At 44.7% G+C, this 18,270-nt stretch overlaps 3 protein-coding genes and 1 long non-coding RNA gene across 13 annotated transcripts in view; 2 read left to right on the forward strand and 2 right to left on the reverse strand.

The window, feature by feature from the left end:
• TBC1D8 (TBC1 domain family member 8) overlaps positions 1-2,710 on the forward strand; it is a 49,192-nt gene extending 46,482 nt beyond the window's left edge. For both annotated transcript variants that reach the window (XM_071745583.1, XM_071745593.1), the window contains exons 18-20: positions 106-195; positions 345-445; positions 1,733-2,710. In XM_071745583.1, coding sequence (XP_071601684.1) covers positions 106-195; positions 345-445; positions 1,733-2,194 — 653 coding nt within the window. In that variant the 3' untranslated portion in view covers positions 2,195-2,710. The remainder of the gene's footprint in view (positions 1-105; positions 196-344; positions 446-1,732) is intronic.
• A 543-nt stretch (positions 2,711-3,253) lies between these two features.
• Positions 3,254-8,563, reverse strand: RPL31 (ribosomal protein L31). The gene is made up of 5 exons (XM_071746224.1): positions 8,449-8,563; positions 7,709-7,825; positions 6,047-6,172; positions 3,839-3,951; positions 3,254-3,320 (listed from the first exon to the last, which is right to left on the reverse strand). Exons 1-5 carry the CDS (start codon positions 8,541-8,543, stop codon positions 3,289-3,291), a joined length of 483 nt encoding a protein of 160 aa, XP_071602325.1. The 5' UTR covers positions 8,544-8,563; the 3' UTR covers positions 3,254-3,288.
• A 1-nt stretch (position 8,564) lies between these two features.
• LOC139797280 (uncharacterized) lies at positions 8,565-13,521 on the forward strand. Its single transcript, XR_011726389.1, has 2 exons — positions 8,565-9,154; positions 12,300-13,521. It is a non-coding gene; the product is annotated as an uncharacterized lncRNA (long non-coding RNA).
• The window catches only part of NPAS2 (neuronal PAS domain protein 2), a 106,927-nt gene continuing 100,043 nt past the window's right edge, over positions 11,387-18,270 (reverse strand). For 5 of the 9 annotated variants that reach the window (XM_071746025.1, XM_071746035.1, XM_071746014.1 and 2 more), the window contains 4 exons: positions 17,241-17,398; positions 15,857-15,949; positions 14,071-14,257; positions 11,387-12,901 (listed from right to left, as the gene is read on the reverse strand). In XM_071746025.1, coding sequence (XP_071602126.1) covers positions 12,713-12,901; positions 14,071-14,257; positions 15,857-15,949; positions 17,241-17,398 — 627 coding nt within the window. In that variant the 3' untranslated portion in view covers positions 11,387-12,712. Of the gene's footprint in view, positions 13,053-14,070; positions 14,258-15,856; positions 15,950-17,240; positions 17,399-18,270 lie in introns of all 9 variants that reach the window. The other 4 variants (XM_071746045.1, XM_071746062.1, XM_071746053.1 and 1 more) reach the window with 4 other exon arrangements.

Below are 18,270 nucleotides of genomic sequence, written 5' to 3' on the forward strand. Positions count from 1 at the left end.
GTACTGTTTCAAAACATTTTTGCCTGATTATTTTTTAAAAGCATAAATAACCACTATGCAGTGTAGGGAGGATTAATCATTACATTTTTCACTGGTTCTTGATAGCTCTCACAGAAAATGAACGAGACAGCCAGTCACCATTAAAGAATCCTTTGCTGTCAACTTCAAGACCACTAGTCATTGGAAAAGCAAATGGTATGTTGAACATAGTTCTCTAATGCATGTTCACATGAGATAACCAGTTCCATTCTCTCCACTCCTTGGGTTGTTTTTTCTTTCAAATGTCAGTTTACTCCAGTGACTTGAAAACGAGTATTTTTTTCTGTGTGTCTGCTCCAAAAAAGGTGATGCAGTAGATTACCAAAAGCAGCTGAAACAGATGCTGAAGGATCTAGCCAAAGAAAAGGATACTAAAACTGAGAAGGAACTGCCAAAAATGAGCCAGGTACGTATAGTAGGGGCTGTGGTCTGACAAAGAAATGAAGAGTACTCAGAAATGGAATTTGTAAATACAACATTATACTTCTTTCTGAGAAAGAGAGTAACTTAAGCCTGATTTTTAGATTCAGTCCTTTAGATACAAGGATTGGGCTACTGTGATCCAGGGAGTGGGCATGATGTTCAAAAAAACTCACAAGCCACCTTTCTAGCAGCTTCCCTGCCTCAGACTACCCTCCCCTGCAGTGTAACAGGCTGGAAAAGAGGCTTGTTCAGGCTGGGAAAAGCCTTCCTGCCAAGCCCAGAGAATTCCTAAGACCTGTATACAGCTCTCTTGTCCTTCCTGACCTCCTCTCCACCAAACCTATAGCTTCTTTATTAGTCCATCACCAGATGGGACATGCTACATCCAGCCAAATGCTGACTAGACTGCATGAAGAGAACTGAAGGCTGTCCTTATCCTACCACCTCCTCCTCAATGCTAGCAAAGCTTTGTGTATGCTGCTGGCATGAGGAAATCTACTGGAGGGAAAAGGGTCCCAATATTAATAAAACCAAGGTAGATACATGCAAAGAAAGATGAGACTACCCCAGAATCCCTTCTGTGCTAGCATTGCTGAATAGTGTTTTCAGTTGTTGGCATGTACCTAGCCTGTCAGCTCAGGAGGGCCACATAACTTCTCATGAAGCATCACTTAATGGAGCTTCTGAGTGAATTACCCATCCTAAATGTGTGAAACTAAAGAGTTAACAAATCTTATAATAGGATATGGAAATGTCCTCTCATAGCCTGATAACCATCTATTGAGTGAGGGTAGGGAGGAGAGAAAAGGGCTGGGCAGGGAAGATGCCAGCATTTTATTACGGGACAAAGAGCTGGGGAAAGATGGGAGAGAACCAGAGTAAGGGAAGTGGCTCACAGTCCTGTGGATGGCTACTTGGCTTGTGGGTCATTCTCAGTACCAGCCATTGTTCCCTCCAGCACATTGTATCCTTTGCCTTGTATCTCACTTGCCCTTTTGTCACATGGGAGGTCCTGCTCTCCTTCGTCAAGGCAGAAAAATCCTTTTGTGCTGTTCCTTTTTTGATTTGCAGTGCCTAAGTTTTCTGGCATCAGCAGGGGGCTCAAACCCTTTTGGTCACTTTTTGAAATGCAGACAGAAGTTTATGAACAATCAAGTCTGCACACAGCATCCTTCCATCCTTTGCAGTGCTGTGCCCTCGCCAAACTCCTACAGTTACCCACGGTGTGTCTGTTCAGCAGTTTTTAACTTTGGTTTGTCATCTTTTACAGAGGGAGTTCATACAGTTCTGCAAGACTTTGTACAGCATGTTTCACGAAGACCCGGAGGAGAATGATTTGTATCAGGCTATTGCCACTGTGACCACGCTGTTACTTCAGATTGGAGAAGTAGGACAAAGAAGCATCAGCCTGGGGAGTGGATCAGATGAGTTCACTGAGGACTTGCAGCCTGAGACCTCAGCTTCAGACCACGACACTGTTTTTACTGACACTGTGAAGACCCCTCACAAAGACTCTCAGCCTTCTCCTGTGACTGAAGGAGACTGGACTGTGTCCTTTGAACACATTTTAGCATCCCTCTTGACTGAACAATCGTTAGTTAACTTCTTTGAAAAACCCTTAGAACTGAGGCCAAAACTTGAGAATGCAAAGCTGACTCAATACAGTCTCAAAACAAACGGCACGAGCTGCCAGTCACGGGCTGAACACACGAAACTGAACACACAGCTGTAGCAAACCTCTCAAAAAATGAAACGCACTTATGCCAAAGCACATACTGCAAAAGGCTCTCAGTTAGCAGTGGACTTTTGATACAGAACACCTGGTTGGTCTGTGGTTTTCCATTTAAGAGCTTTAAAAGCTTAAGAGTGTGTAAGGTTTGTTTTGTGCCACTGATTAATTACGTTCTTGTTTTGAATGTAAAAGGAAACATCTGTCTACAGCATGAAGGCACTGAAGTCCTCTTCCTGCACTGAGAGTGCAGAGGCTGGCTCCAGTCCTTGGGTTTTTTGGTGTTTGTTTGTTTGTTTTTAAACATGGGAAAACACTTCTCAGCTACTGTCTGCAGTTTGTTTGGGTTGCCTTTTTTTGCACTAATACTGAAAACTGTTTCAATGCTGGTAATTGAAACTATTTTAATATATTTGATTGTATTCCAATTTTTATGTCTTGCTTGATATGTTAAGTGTACATGGACTGTGCTTCTGATGTGGTCTGTGAAAACAAGCACTTTTCAATAAACCCCTTTTTTTACTAGGCTGGCATTGACCAGACCATTTATTGATCTATGGAAGGTCAGTGCCCTTCAGTCCCTACTTCATTAAACTAATTCCCCAAGATAGTGTGATTACAAATAATTCACTGCTCAGAAGTCCACATTTCAAGGCTGTGCACAGACGTGCTTGGGAAAAGCCCACTGATTGTGCCTGGGAGACCAGTAAAGGACCAAATACATCAGAATTTTATTTTATTCAGAAGAGATTACCTATCTGAAGTATCTATATAACAGGTTTGGGGTTTAGGGTTTTTTTTTGTTTTGTTTAAAAATGAACAAACTGGGCCTTAACTTAAAATACCCATGTCCTAGTAATAAAACTTTGCCACCCACATAGAATATTCACATCTCCTCCCATATAACAAAAGTTAACATTACTCTTAAGAAAATTACACCATTATGTGCAAGCCCAAAGAAAGCAAGATCTTTGAAAGATGTTGTCACCTGTTAAACTCTGTGCTTCATGGATGACAGCTTGGAAGATACTGGACAATTAAAAAAACTACAAAGGAATAAACTTTCTTTAAATTCATTTATTTTAATGAAAATCAGTTTAATTTTCGTCCACATTGACTGTCTGTAGACCTGCAAAACAAGAAATTTTGTCACCTTTATGTATATGCAAGTCTTCACTAGAAAGTGCACCAACAGTTCCAAAGCTAATTTACTGATCTGCTCCCAGAAGAGCACACTAAACTGGCAAGTATTTCACTAAATGTTAAAAGCTTTATGTTACATCAATTCGGCACGTAAGATACTTCACAGATGACAAGAAGAAAAGGCTCCACCTGCCTGAGCTTTTGACATCAGAGGACCTATGGGAAAACATAAACTCCCTTAACAACTCCCATAACTCCCTTAACAACTACCACAAAGGGTTTTTATGCTCTGAAAATCTACACCATGATTTCACTAAACTCTGTATTTATTTTTAATGCTCATCAGGCAAGCTAACAGCTCTGATCTCTACAGCAGAGCTAGTCTGACCCCTTCAGCACGCTTTTCCTTTGTATTCTGCACTGCAGAAGGAGCTGTCCTGTCCCCCTTCCCTACTCGTTCAGAAAAACATGGTATGGAGGAAGAGCAAAGATCTGCATCCTCACCTTTGAATGTTGTCACTGGTACGTAGGTAACCAGTGTGTACAGCTTGTTTGGTGAATCTTCATCCTCGTTGCGCTTTCTGGACAAACGCACGCGGATACGGTAAGGAACATTCCTAAAAGGAATATGACAAATTAATATTCAGTAAAATATGTATCAAAACCTGCTAAATCATAGGAAATAAAACAAAAATTTTTTGCTCTGTTACTACTACCCTCAAATTCTTAAGCTTCGCCTAACTGTGCAACATGTCAATTCTGTTTATCAGCATAGCAGAACAAAATCCTGCACCTTAAGAGCTTTTATTGCTTGCCTTAAAGGAGCTTTTTTTTTGGGTTTTTTTGTTTTTCTAAGTGAGTAAGAAAGATTTAACTGAGCCTTGAATAAGTTAAATCCATAATCTGGTGAGAGAGCATTAAGTCAGAAGTGCATCACAAGTCCACTGCTGATCCAGGAAATAGACTATGAAGATGATCATGAAGCACAGCATGGGTATGATCATCAGCAGCTGTTCCTAACAAGCATTTCTTACTAGAATAGAAAACAGTAAGGAAAAAAAAGAAAAAAAACAACAATTTGAGGCCAGAGGCCTTTGTGAGAGTCCAGAGTGCTGCCATGTGGAAATTCTAACGAGCATTAGACCTGAATCAGTATCTTACTCCTAGGCATCATCCAGTGATCAGTATTTCTTCCTCCCAAAGTCCCACAAAACCACAACAAAATCACTTCAGATGTTTTTGTTTGTAATAGGCAAGACACAGCATAGCATCCTCCCCTAATACAGCTGAAAAATACACTGCTGAGGGAAGGCACAAAATTACTTGTCTGCAACATTTTTCAAGCAACTTCCCACCTCAAATCAACTCAGAATATTGGGGAAACCCCTGCTTAAAGTACTTTGCTCCACAGAGTATATGAAGAACTTCCTACTTGCTGTACAATCTCAAGCACACACTTGGTAAATCAGATGGATGCAGTAATTAAGACACAGGAACATAGCTTGATTGACTCCCTCCTTTAAATGAGTCAAAAGCATTTTTCACTACTTGACCTAGATCACTGGCTATCATACTAGCTCATGTGATTCTAGCCCCTCATCCTTCCAGGGGAAAACCTTTTACTTTGCATACATTATCTATTCTCTCTAGTGAAAACTGCAGCTAAAGCTCAAGCTGGACAGTCAGTGATGACTCCTTGCTTCAAAGACCACACTAGCAGTTTTTACAAGGAATACTGGTTAGTATTCTCACTATGAAGCTTTTAAGTTATGCTGTCATCTGTCTCAGTTGCTGCTACTTCATTCTGTATGAACTGGAACAGCATGACAGGAACAACAGAAAACACTGCTGAGAAGACCCAGTAACTTAGTCCTATCTTCTCATTGTTTTTGAAGGAAAGGTTGGCCTAATCACACAACCCCAGAAGACATGTTTTAAAACAAGGGTCTATATGTACCCAGTGTACCACCTGCATTATTAATCCCTACCAGTAAAGTTTTTATTATGGTTTAAGATGTCCCACTTATCACAGGAGTCCTTTTGGACTATCTTCACTCATGTAAAATGTCAAAGTAGCTGCCTCTGCAGCAGTGATTTAACACAAGCAATCATTTTTTGGCCCAACTACTTAATTGCTCATACTTTGAAGACAAGATTAATGGCCCCATTTAAAACACACCTCATTTCCTTGTGTAGTATTTATCAATTCAGCATGATTCAAAACTTAATCCTGTTGGGACGTATCACACAAATGCCAGGTACCTAGCCTGGGACTGCAGGTATCACTAAAAAGCAATGTTTCTAACCATTTCAATGTTTCAACCATTCTAACCAAATCTCTCTCCCACCAACACCTGAAACCCACGCTTCTTTCCTTTGCTTTATTATTAGAAGTTTTCAATTCTGGGCTTTACTGAAGCTTTGCTACAAGGGAGCTGACTTGCACATGGAGGTGACAGGAACACAAGCTTGGCAGGCGCATCGTAAGAAGTATTTGAAAAGAAAATTCAAATACTGAAAGAAGGATAAAAACTTTACCCCTCCAAGCCCTGTATGTTCATATGCACTCAGTTACAAGATTCTTCCCATGTGGCCTGCCCTAGGCGATCTTGCTGTGGCAGGGGGGTTGGTCTAGATGGTCTCTGGAGGTATCTTCCAACCTGTAACAGCCTATGATCCCTCACCCAGTGAAAAAAAGCTGCAGCAACCTACCTTATTCCTTTAGCCCAGACCGCTTTGTTCAGTCTGGTGTCAATGCGAACATCAGGAGTACCCATTTCCTTCATGGCAAATTTACGGATTTCCTTAAGAGCACGGGGTGCTCGTTTCTTGAAGCCCCTATGACAAACGTGAGAGACATTTCTTTAACTTCATGAAACTGTCAGCACTGGACACTTGTAGCAGCATTCAACCACTGACATCTTCTAAACATACAATCCAAAACCAGTGTTCAAGAACAGCTCAACAGCTGCATTTCTGTACTAGACTTCTACTCTGGTCCGTAGCTCCTGACCTCAATGTCCGTGTTTAACAGAAATATACTTTGGTAGAATAGTTTCAGAAAAAATCTGCAATGGCAAGTTCTCGTGGATCTTAAGCCTTCTTCAAATAACATTAGAAGTTACTGCAATATCACTAAGGAGATCAGAGCTTTCACAGATGAATGAAAGGCTTATGAGAAAAGCACTGGGACAACAGTAATACAAACCTGACAGAACTGTATCAATATTCAAACAAATGGCAGAACAAAACCCGATGCTATTCTGAATAACAGCTTCTGCTAAGGCTACTTTTTTCATGTTAGCTGCACCAATACAACCATTAAGATCCATTTTTGACAAGTATAGCTTGTCTCATGGCTATTGGGAAGAGACTCCAAATGAATAGGCATTTACATTAAAAGTTACAGCTGCACCTTGTGTTTTGCCAGACATATTATACCCGCACTGTGACATGCGACTCGTGTAAGTAGTGCCTGAGGTCCCACACTGGGTTCTATTTGGAATTATTTGCAAACTGCTGTTGAAATTTAGTGCTAGAAATTGAAAGTGGGTGATGAGAAACAGCGTTTCACCCCTGGTACTTTATGCATCAAAATAAAAGAGAATAGCCCAAAAAGAAAAGTGGACAGCAGGATCACCAGCATTTAAATTTGAATTGCCAGAAACCATGAACAGGCAAGGCCAGAACATCTTATGGCCTTTTGAATAAAAAAAAAAAAAAAAAGAAAAACTGCCAAACTGCCTCCCATCCTCACCCATGGGTTGGCAATTGTCCACTCTCCCATTCCTCTTTATTTTAAATTAACTTCAGCAATTTCACAAGTGTTTTGATTCAGAGATAGCTTCCTGCCACATGACTGTAGCCAAACTCATCAAGGAATCCAAAGGAGACACAGTTTCTCAAACACTTTACTACTGCACAGCTGTAGAAGGTTCACTGTTCTGTCATATAAAAAAGTTGTTCTCACCTACACAAAAAAAAAATCCCTGTTTAACTCAAGTCACAGCCAAATTTACACCATGTAGTAATAAGTATGGAGCCAATAATTTGTTTACAACAATTTCTAAAGTTTACTACAATTTAAATTTTGCTTGGGAAAGAATGACCTGCGTACAGAGGTACAGATCTAACTTCAAATTAAATCCACAAACACGCAAAAAAAAGAAACATGCCTGTTCCTGAAAGCCAGATGTTAAGCATAAGTCTGCACCGGTATGATACTGCTTCCTCGGGACAAAACTGTAGAGCAAGGCACTAAACCATCACACATCAGCATCGGTGTCAGTACGGACCGTGATTCTTTGCCATTTAAAACCTATCAAGCCCACCTCCAAACAGCACTTTAAAATGTCACCGATAGGATGAACTTACACGCCATGGATCCGCTTGTGAATGTTGATGGTGTATTCCCTAGTCACCACCTCATTGATGGCAGAGCGTCCCTTCTTCTTCTCGCCACCTTTCTTTGCAGGAGCCATATCAGCAACGCTGAAAAGCACCCACATTCATTAACTTATTTAAACCTAATTCATCCCCGGGACCACAACACCAGCTGCAAATTCTGAGCCGCAGCTTCTCGGCCAACACAAATGCTCTTCTCTCATCTCCCTGACAGGAGCATGAAACACAACAGAGCTTTGCCCCAAGCGACAGGGCACCTGCCCTGCCCCAAGCGCCCATAAAGCCCTCTCCTGCTTCTGTATGCCCAAGCTCTTTCCTTCTTCAAGGAGCCTCAAGAGAGAAGCTCGGCCCGTCCCGAAACGGGGTTCAGGGTACCAGAGAGGCTCCTTCCAGGGACTGAAGGCAGCCTATGGCTTCCTTCTCCCTCTTCAAGAGCCAAAACCCTCTCCTAAGTGCTCCGCATCCCTCCCCGGGCCTGCACCCTGCCAGGTTCAGGGGAGTCCTGGAAAGGAGTGGGGCCGGGGGAGGGGGGGGACAGGAACGTAGGCCTCAGCCCTGCCGACCGCGGGCCCGCCGAGCGGAACCACCCGGTTCCCCCTCCGCAGGACGGCTCCCCACGCCGGGCAAGCCCCAGGTATCCCCCCGCCGCGGCGTCTGCCGGGCTGATGGAGGCGGATTCGGGATGCCGCCCCCCAAGGGCCGCCACTCACCCTGCCCGGGCCCAGGCCGGAAAGGAGCACGCAAGGGACTGTGGGAAGGAGGAGCCCTTCCGGGACGCGGGAGGGGCCGAGTGCGCCGGCGCCATCCGGGGGTGGGAGGGAAGGACCCGCAGGCCCAGCTCCGCATGCTTGCGGGGATTGCTCCTGTCCCGGTACCGGAGCGCGGGGAAGGAGGGGGCAGATCCCCCTGGGGGGATGAGGAAGGAGCCTCCATCCGACCACGGAGGGAGCGGCTTGGGGTTCTTCCGCTCCGGCCGCTGCCCGGCTCGCCGGGTTGTTCCCGGAGTGGATCCCCGAGGCAAGGGGGGACCGGGCACCTCTGAGCCGCTTGTCCCATCTTCAGGAATCTTTCCTTCGGGCGATGCGTTGCATGGGGACCTCGGGTTGGGGGTTGCGCTGCTTCTGGCAGGCAGGTTTCCCTCTTCTCAGCTCCTTATTCCTGAGGTGCGAGCCGGGTGTTCCCGCCTAGAATTGGGGCAGTGCTCTGGGGTAACCACCTTGTCTGGTTGCCCGCCTGGAAAAATCAGCCCAGCTGAGCCATCAGTGTTGGAACAAGCCAGATACCGGCTATCATGGATAAGAACAGTTCTGTGAAGAGGACTGGCGTTGTATTGTGTCCCCAACAGAGAATAAGTGAAATAATCCAAAACCAGAACAGCTGTATGGGGAAGAAGTGAGACACAGCATGAAAAACTAGGTATTGATGTAAATCTGTTCTTCCAAGTGATCCATATGTTTGCAAACAATATAATCCAGTTTATTGGAAAGCAACCCTGTGCTATGTGTTCCCTGTTAACGACAGGAAAGATGTGGGTGTATTGTAACTATCCCTGAGAGTAAAATGAATTTTTAAAGGATTTTTCTTTTCATGTGACTTCTGTAATAGTAGCTGGGATCCATCAAGTGTTGCTTCCACAGATAATTCCTCAGACATGCACATGTCCCTTCATTATGTCTTTCCTGCAGGGATGTTTTGCCCTACAAGCAAATTTCCCCTCTTCTTTCCCACAATAAGCCCTTACAGGAGTGGGTGGCATTTATAAATTTAGCCACTGGCTTGGCTGTTTGGCCTTTGCTAAGGCTTGTCTATAGTTAAAGGAATCAGAGAGGCTCCTTCAGACATGAAGTTAAAGCACCTCAAGATACAGCTCATTCATCTTCATCTGGTGGGGTCAGTCTTGCTTCACTGAATGCGAGAATTCAGAGACAAGCAGGCTGACTCAATATGGTAACTTAAGTTAGCACAGTATTTTTTAAGAGACCAGGTACTTGATTCCCTCTTTTTCCTTCAATGAAATAAAAATAAAGGTATTCTATCAGACAGTCTTTCTGTGGAAGAAAGTGTCATTTTGCCAGTGGGTTTTCTCCATAAGGTTTTTAGCTTTTCCGTAACTTGGGGCAAACAAACATTTTTCATTTCTCTGAAAGTTTACTTGTAACTTTTCCATCTCCCAGTCCAAATACGTCTGTTGTTCTGGTATAGAAAACAGCTGAACATGTGGGCCCTGGTGACATGACCACAGGTACTCGAGGTGGGAAGGGCAGCACGTTCTATAATCCCTTGAAGCTAACACTGGCTTGCAGCTGCAAGCTGCCCTGAGGGCCATCCCCTTTCAAGTCTTGCTACAGAAATAAAAACTTTACTATGCTTAGTTATTCTCCTCTTTTGTGGGTTAGAGGTTGCTACTCCTGCAGCAGTCATGGAATTGCAGAATATGGTTTAGACTGGAAGGGACCTTATAAGATCATCTAACTCCAACCCCCCTGCATGAGCAGAAACCTTCCCCTAGATCAGGTTGCTCAAAGTTCCATCCAATGAAGCCTTGAATACTCCTAGGGAGGGGGCAGCCACAAATTCTTTGGGCAACCTGTTCCATTGTCCACCCTCCCAGTGAAGAATTCTTCCTAATGTCTAACCTAAATCTACCCTCTTCCAGTATACAGCCATTATCCTTGTCCTGTTGCTATATGCCCTTGTAAAAAGTTTTCTTAGTTCTTTTGGTTGGAAAAGCCCTTGCAGATCATCAACTCCAACCATGAACCCAGCACTGCCCAGGCCACCCCCACCCCATGTCCCTCATCCCCACATCTCCAGGGATTTTAAATCCTTCCAGGGATGATGGGGACTCCAGCCCTGCCCTGGGAAACCTCTGCCAGGCCTTTTTTGGGGCAGAAATTGTCCCCAGGCTCCATCTAAACCTTCCCTGGGATGACCTGAGGTCGCTTTGTCCTGTCCTAACTCTTGAAACTTGGGGAGCAGACCCCCAGCCCCATATCCCAAACCTCCTCTAAGGGGGGGTGCAGAGAGCCAGAAAGTCTCCCCCCAGCCTCAGGATGAAGACCCCAAGGTCCCCTCAGCTCCTTCTCAGCAGATTTATGCTCCCAGCACATCCCAAACCTTTAGGTACTGGTTGGCCCCTATAAGGCCTCGAATCAATCAGCAGAAGGAGACTGTAGCTTGGCTGCTCCATCCTCTTGTCAATTTAACACAATTTAACACAAAATTTAACACAAAAGAGTCTGCTGAAAGATGCCAACATGTATACTAGATTGTCTACAGTGTGGGCATGGTAGCAATTCTATCAGAGGTGTACCACAAAACCCAAACCAGCAATGTCTTAAAACACGGAAGATGGATGTGTATCAAAGCTTGATCAAACCATTCTTTATCTCTTTTGTCCTAGTGTAAAGCCAGTTGGTCAGAAGTGTAGAGCTACCTGAGGTTTTTAAAGTTTTAAAGGAGCTTAAGATGAGATGTCTTGGCTAGCAGCAAACATAACTTCTGCACTATCATTGTTGTCACCTATTCTATGACAAAGATCCCACAGGATAACACTTGGCTTTGCTAACTGGGTGCCAAACATTTTGTTGGGCTTGTGGTAATATTAACAATCTCAAGTGAATCACATAGTTGAACAGCCACAGGAAAATGTGTGCAAGTCCTGCAATAAAGCCTTTTGGCTATTTTATTTTATTCTACAAATAAAGACAACTGTCCATCATTAAATGGAAAAAAAATAATAGTTTGAGTTATATATAGCATGAGACAGTAGTTCCCTTCACAAAAACAGTTCTAATTCATTAGTTTATTACAAAATATCCACTCACAAAAAAGCACAAGCACAATCTTTATACTTGTGAAATGAGTTGATATTTCATATACAAAATAATTTCCACATAATTCCATATAACTTTATTTTATATAGAAATAGGTCATTATTACAACAGCTGTACAATACACTACTTTTTATTTATTAATTACATAAAATCTTTCTTAGAAACATATCAACAGAAAACATACAAAAAAAGCGAAAAGTGCATTTCTTTTTTTTTCTCCTCAAAGAAAAATTCAATCCTAAATGTTATAATGAAAGAGATATGTAATAGTCTGCAGCATCCCGAGTCAGTGGGCCAAAACACAGTGCATATTTCTCAGAGAGTTGCAGTGGGTGAGTTACTTAGGTTGAAGAGGGATCTGCATTGTAATATTGGAGAGTTGCATGATTGTGCTTACAATGTGAGTTCTTCTTTGCAATCACAATTCATATTGAAAACTGTCCAGTGCGGGTTGTGGTTATTTTATTTTTTGTTTTCTAGTCATGAAGAACAGTTAGGGTAAGCTGCTTAATACTTATCAGATTCTAAATCAAGGGTTATGAGCTGTAGACCATCTTCACCAATGACTGGGCTTTCTCCTCCATTGGATGTGCTAATTTGGCCACAAGAATAAGGAAACGAACTTCTCTTTACAGAAAGTGCCTAGGTTTTTTTTCCTCTGTGCAGTTGTGCAAAATAATAACAATAATCATAACAAAAATAATCTCTTGTTCTCTCCTCAATAGACCTTTGATGCAGTGCTTTTCATACACAAAAGAAGAACTGAAACAGTGAAGGCCAAGTACCTCATGAGTCTGTCAACAGTCTTTTGGAAATCGCCAGAGAGCTTTCGGAGCAACACGCCCAGGCTGAACGCCTCCTCCCTGGCACCCGTTGGTGATGGAGGCTGTGCAGGGCAGTGTTCCTGTTGGTGTTGCTCTGCCAGTACGCTCTGTGCTCACGAGACAGTGCACGCTGAACCCAGCATGCTGCAAATGCACCGTCTGTGGAAGTCTTGCGCCCTGTGGTGTACTTCTGTCATAGAGCTTCGAAAGAAACGCTTGTGCAAAAGCCAGAACAGGAAGTACAAAGTCATTCTCCTCGGCCCCATGTACCCATTGGTTAAAGCTAATCGTGCATTGATTGTGCTGGTGGGACTCTATCGCAGTGGCTGTGGTAAATTTGATGATTCTGATAAGCTATTGCTTCTTCTTGATGTTAGTTGCTGCTGCTGCTGCTGCTGCTGCTGCTGTGTCTGATGATACCCCCTATTTCCTTGCTGTGGCGAGTAAGATGGCAGGAGCAAAGAGTCAGGTTGCTCATTGTGCAAAGAACTTGGTGTTTGCACCTACAGATAAAATAAAATTCATCGTGGTGTTCGATTCTTTCACATGTTAAAGCTCTTCATCCTCATTGTACAAGGTGCTTAAGAATACTACTGGTTTGTTTGCTGGCTTTTATTTCTGGGGCTGTTTGGCATGGGGCTAGCTTACCTAATGCTAGAAGGGATGGACATAAATTGCAACAATTAGGCATTGAGAAAGGTTTTCTGATAAGAATGCACTGCCTAGGATTATCCTAAAAAGCCCTGGGAACCCTGCTTGGGAACAGGGTGGGCAAACCTATCAGAAATTGCACAGATGGGTAAAATGAAACAAATGGAACAGAGGATCCTAGTGTACCTCATACTGTCCCTTCTAGCCCTTCCTTTTTGTGAGTCTGCAATAAGGTGTGACCTTGCAGTGGTGAACTCAGTGTGAATTTTGCAGATGCTTTTATTGAGACCAGTATCTGCCATAGTTTTTCACTAATTTTCAGCTATGATAAGGATTTCAGTTCAATAACAAGAGTTTAATAATTTGAGGTTGATGGTACTCTTTCCACAATTCCAGTCAATATGTGAGGTTTTACAGACTGCATTCAGCTTGTTTTGAGTTAATACAGAGGAATCTCATTTCCCCCTTCCCCTTTATTTTAGATTATGTTGAATTGGGTAAAAAATTAAGTATTTTTACATCTTCATATCACCTGCTTGTTCCAGGCAATGTGCTCCATTTTATCTTCTTTGCCTTGCAGAGTTGCAGAAATATGTTAATATACTGAAGGGATCCAGATACCTGATCCAGATCTCATTTTATGTCGATGTTGGTAATTAAAAATCATCTTTTGACTTGTAAACTACGCAAATTTTGTACAGAATAGAGTACAGAAAAAATCCTAAGGCTGCAACTTTCTCTGTCTAGAAATACACTTTAATTACATCCAGGATAATCTGATTATGTTTTCAGTGTACAGAATTAGTAATTTCCTTTGAAATATTCTGGCTGTTCTCACTGCTCCCTTGCTACACTGGAAGGGTACACGATAGCTCATCAGTGTCTTGCACAATTCAGTATCTATTTCAATATCTCTAAAATGGCCATTTCTGCTATCTGCAGGCTGCTGCTGAAACCTGGTGCCCTGTTTGCACAGCTCTGAGTGTACATTTTAAACACTGTCCTCTTTGTCCTACCCTACCTGCAGGTAGCGTTGTTGCTGATGCTGTTGGTGCTGGAGTTGCATAGGTGGCAGAGAAGATGGCTGGGAAGGAGGTGTAGTGGCAAACCCTTGGTTTAACACTGCTTGTCCCATCAGTACGATTGAAGAGCCACTGCTGGAAGTCTGTACTTCCAAACTTTGAAACATTTGTTGGGTTTGAGAGTATCTGTGGAAGAAAGAAACAAAGCAATCAAGAACAAACCTGCTGGAAGCAAAGGTCTTCTCTTAGGATAGGGATGGAGGTCCCTTGTCTTCAAAAATAATTCCTAACATAGGATTACAGTGCTTATGTGAACAACAGCCCCATTGGCAGCACTGTTTCCCCTTACTCTGTGCATGAGATGCACTTGGAGGGCAGAATACACCTCAGCCCCAAATCCATACCACATTTTAGATTCATTAAAGATTCGGCTATCTGCATGTCTTCTCTGCAGCCACAGCATTCACATCCTAGGGTCTTTAAACCAAGTGGCCTTTGATTCTGGATGAATATGCAGAGCTCTGAACTGCAGCAAGAGAGAAGTAAATACTCCTCCCATTTTGCTGCCTCTGTTCTCCTGTGGGGTGGTAATCTCTTGCAGAAAGAAGGGTAGGGTTGATTACTTCTTAAGCTGCTCATGTACATACTGCCAAGTATGGTCAGCAGTTCCCATTGCTGTGACCCTCACTGTAGAAACAGAAGAAGCCTCTAGAAGTCCTCTGGAGTGAGGAATGGGACAGAAACAAGTGACTCAGCTCCTCTTCCCAGTCTGCTTTTGTACAGCAAAACTTAAGTGTGTGTTATTTTGTGGAAGGCTGTGGGCAAAACCACAACGGGGCCATTGCCAACCCAGCCTAACTCTGTTTATCCTGTAATGGGTGATGAGATCATAGTGTGGCGTGTGTGTTCGCTCAACAGCTGTTCAACATTAGGGCTTAGTCAGAAATGTTATAGTTTGGGTACTTGTACTCAAGATGTGAGCTCCTAAAAAAGGGTCAGGAAGTCTACATGAGCTGCGAGACATCTCTGAAAATCAGGCCTCTTTTATTTAGATGCTTAAAAACAGATGGAAAGTGGTGTGGATTTCAAGCTGATAAATTTTACTCACAATAATCTTAAACAGCAATAGTGACTTCTTTAAAAAAAGAAGTGCTGAATACCTCCATTCCTGAGGTGACGTACAGAATTACTTTGAAAGTAATGATATGCAAACAGTTGCCTATTATTTAGCAGTTCACAATTAAGTACAATGACAAAAAAAGAACAAAGAAAAAAAAAAAAGTAAATTCTGACTAATAATTCCTCCATCCAAGTTCAAGGGAGATAAGAACTGGGGTGGTTTGTTCAGCAGCTTTTCCAAGAGTGCTGAGGCCCAGGGGCCCGTTGGTTCTTTCAGTTCTGCTGGTGTAGATCAGGCCCAGCTCCACTGGCATTAGACCAGTGGCTCCCTGCCCAGAGAGTAGGGTCATTTCAATGGGGCCAGTGCTGACTTTTTCTCTCACATTTACCTTGGTGAGTCAGATGTTCCAGCACTGAGATGTTCCAGCATCATGTGAGGAAGAAAAATCCCTCCCCTCAGCTTTAGCATGTTACAATGCCACTGGCACCCTGTGTTTCTCTCTGTCACCTCCCCTAATGTGACTAGGCAGGGTAAGGCTGACCCTGATGCTGGAAGGCAGGCTCAGCACAATAACACATTGCCAGTATTTAGAACTTCTTCATAATCTCACTAAAGAAGGCTATTTCCCCTCGAAAGCAGCTTTCATGTTTTGACAAGTCACATACTTGGCCTGGGATCCCGCCATGCTGAGGTCTGAAGGGTGTCTTGCATTGCAGGACCCGGGCATCATGGGCTGAATGGGCTGGCTGAGCAGCAGTCTGACACAGGGAAAAAGTTGGGAAATGTGACATTGCTGTAACACAAGGACTGCACAAATCCCACATTTTAAAAACTGCAACAAGATGTGGTCGTAGACACAGTGCAAGGCCCAGGGCTGGGAGATCTCACCTCAGGTCCTGGTGATGCTGCAAGGTGGGGACTGGGGCAGTGTGTAATGGGGGTAATCATAAAATCATAGAATTGTCTGGGTTGGAAGGGACCTCAGAGATCATCAAGTCCAACCCTTAATCCACTCCTGCTGCAGTTACCAGACCATGGCACTGAGTGCCACATCCAGTCTCTTTTTAAATATCTCCAGGGACGGAGAATCCACTACTTCCCGGGGCAGCCCATTCCAATGCCTGATCACCCTCTCGGTAAAGAAATTCTTTCTAATGTCCAACCTAAACCTCCCCCAGCACAACGTGAGACCGTGCCCTCTTGTCTTGCTGAGGGTTGCCTGGGAAAAGAGACCATCCCCCACCTGGCTACCCCATCCTTACAGGGAGTTGTAGAGAGTGATGAGGTCTCCTCTGAGCCTCCTCTTCTCCAGGCTGAACACCCCCAGCTCCCTCAGCCTCTCCTCTGGCCTGGGATTTCAGGAGTATGAAATGTTTTGCTCCTGTTGGTGAGAATGGCTCATCTTTGAACTTTCTGAGTATTAGACTAATGTTTTTTGGTTTGCATGTCAAGTTGGATGCCAGCATCCTAACTCTCCTCCACTGCCCACCCTTGGGAGCCTGGAACAGTTCAGCCTTGAGAAGAGAAGGCTCTGGGAAGACCTTATTCCAGCCTTTCAGGTCTTAAAGGGGGACTTGTACAAAAAGATGGGGACTGTTTAGCAGGGCCTGTAGTGATAGGACAGGGGGTAACGGTTTTAAACTGAAAGAGGGTAGATTTAGACTAGATATTAGGAGGAAATTTTTTACAGTGAGGGTGGTAGAACCCTGCAACAGGGTGTCCAGAGAGGTGTTAAAAGCTCCTCCTAGGAAGCGCTCAAGTCCAGGCTGGATGGGGCTCTGAGCAACCCGGTGCCCACAGAAGGTGGGGTTTGGAACTAGATGACCTTCCAAGGCCCCTCCCAACTCAAACCATTCTGTGGCTCTACGAAAGCAGCGAAATCCCACTCCCCCGGCGCTGGAGGCCTAGAGGAAGCCCGGCAGCCGCGACGGAACACGCCGTGTCCCACCCGAGCGCAGCTGGGGGTCTTCAAAGGGAACTTTTGGGGCTAATGGGGCGACCCGGTGCTGCTCCCACCCCGACCCGTTCCCCCATCCGTCCGGGCCCTACCTGAGCTGCTGGTCGTGGCTGCAGCCGGGGGCGGGAGGGCCGCCAGGGGGAGCCGCGGTGCTGCCGCCGCCGGGGGCTGCGGCGAAGGGGGGGGGAGCGCCGCGGGGGGGGCGGCCGCCGCCCGGCGCCAGCTCCGCGCTCCTCGGCGCCTTCGGGCCCTGTAGGAGATGGGGTGGGAGAGAGAGAGAGAGAGACATGGGGACATTGGGAGCACGGCCGTGGACGCGACGGGGAGGGAGCCCGGAGACACGGGCCGTGCCGAGCGCCTGGCGGTGCGTCCTGCCGGCCGCTCTCAGACCCAAGCGACGGCAGCGTCCCTGCAGCCTGCCGCCGCTTCCCGAACCCGAACCCGCGCTGCGTACTGCCGGACCGCAAAACCCTCGGGGCCAGAGCGCTCTGAAAGCAAAGCCCGCGGCCCGGTTGTACCGTCAGGCAGCTGGGGAGAGAAGCGGTACCAAGAAGTGGGGGGAGAAATGAGACCCCACGAAGACCAAAGAGCAAAGTTCGATATGATTAGCGCTGTTGTAAAAGCCCAGTGATGGGAAAAAAACTTTTTTTTTTTTTTTTTTTGAAAGACCTTTTTTCCCCTATTTTTTTTATCACGGATACACTTTTTTTTTTTTTTTCTTTTTTTTTTAAACTATACTGGAGTCATGATACAGGTATGTAGGAGATTAAGAGCTGCTCCTGAGGGGTCTGGAAGTAATGGTGCAGCCTTGTTTGCTGCACACTCAACACACTCATAGGAGCTATGATTTCTGTGAAGGGAGGTACAACAGGTGGGTGGAAGAGCAAACACTGGAGTGCAGAGAAACCTGCAGTTAAGGAAAAAAACCACAGCCCTGCAAAACTTCCTCCTGGCTTTCACAGGTTCAATTCACTGAGGATGAACTTCGTTTCCCCATACAGGACAGGAGTCTGCTATGCTCACAACCTGGGGTCTCAAGCAGATCTCCATGTATTCCAGCTGTGTGCCACTGGAGCAGACAGTAGGCTTCCTTTTGTCAGTGGCATCCAGCTGGAACTGGGG

Source organism: Heliangelus exortis, chromosome 1 (assembly GCF_036169615.1).
Source record: "Heliangelus exortis chromosome 1, bHelExo1.hap1, whole genome shotgun sequence".
NCBI classification, from domain to species: domain Eukaryota; kingdom Metazoa; phylum Chordata; class Aves; order Apodiformes; family Trochilidae; genus Heliangelus; species Heliangelus exortis.

Excerpts from the sequence above, each read along its gene's own strand:
- RPL31 (XM_071746224.1), bottom strand. The coding sequence starts at position 8,543 with ATGGCGCCGGCGCACTCGGCCCCTCCCGCGTCCCGGAAGGGCTCCTCC. Across the intron at positions 3,952-6,046 it reads GTCTGGGCTAAAGGAATAAG|GAATGTTCCTTACCGTATCC; the intron begins GTAGGTTGCTGC and ends TATTCCTTTTAG. Across the intron at positions 3,321-3,838 it reads ACCAGTGACAACATTCAAAG|GTCTACAGACAGTCAATGTG; the intron begins GTGAGGATGCAG and ends CTTGTTTTGCAG.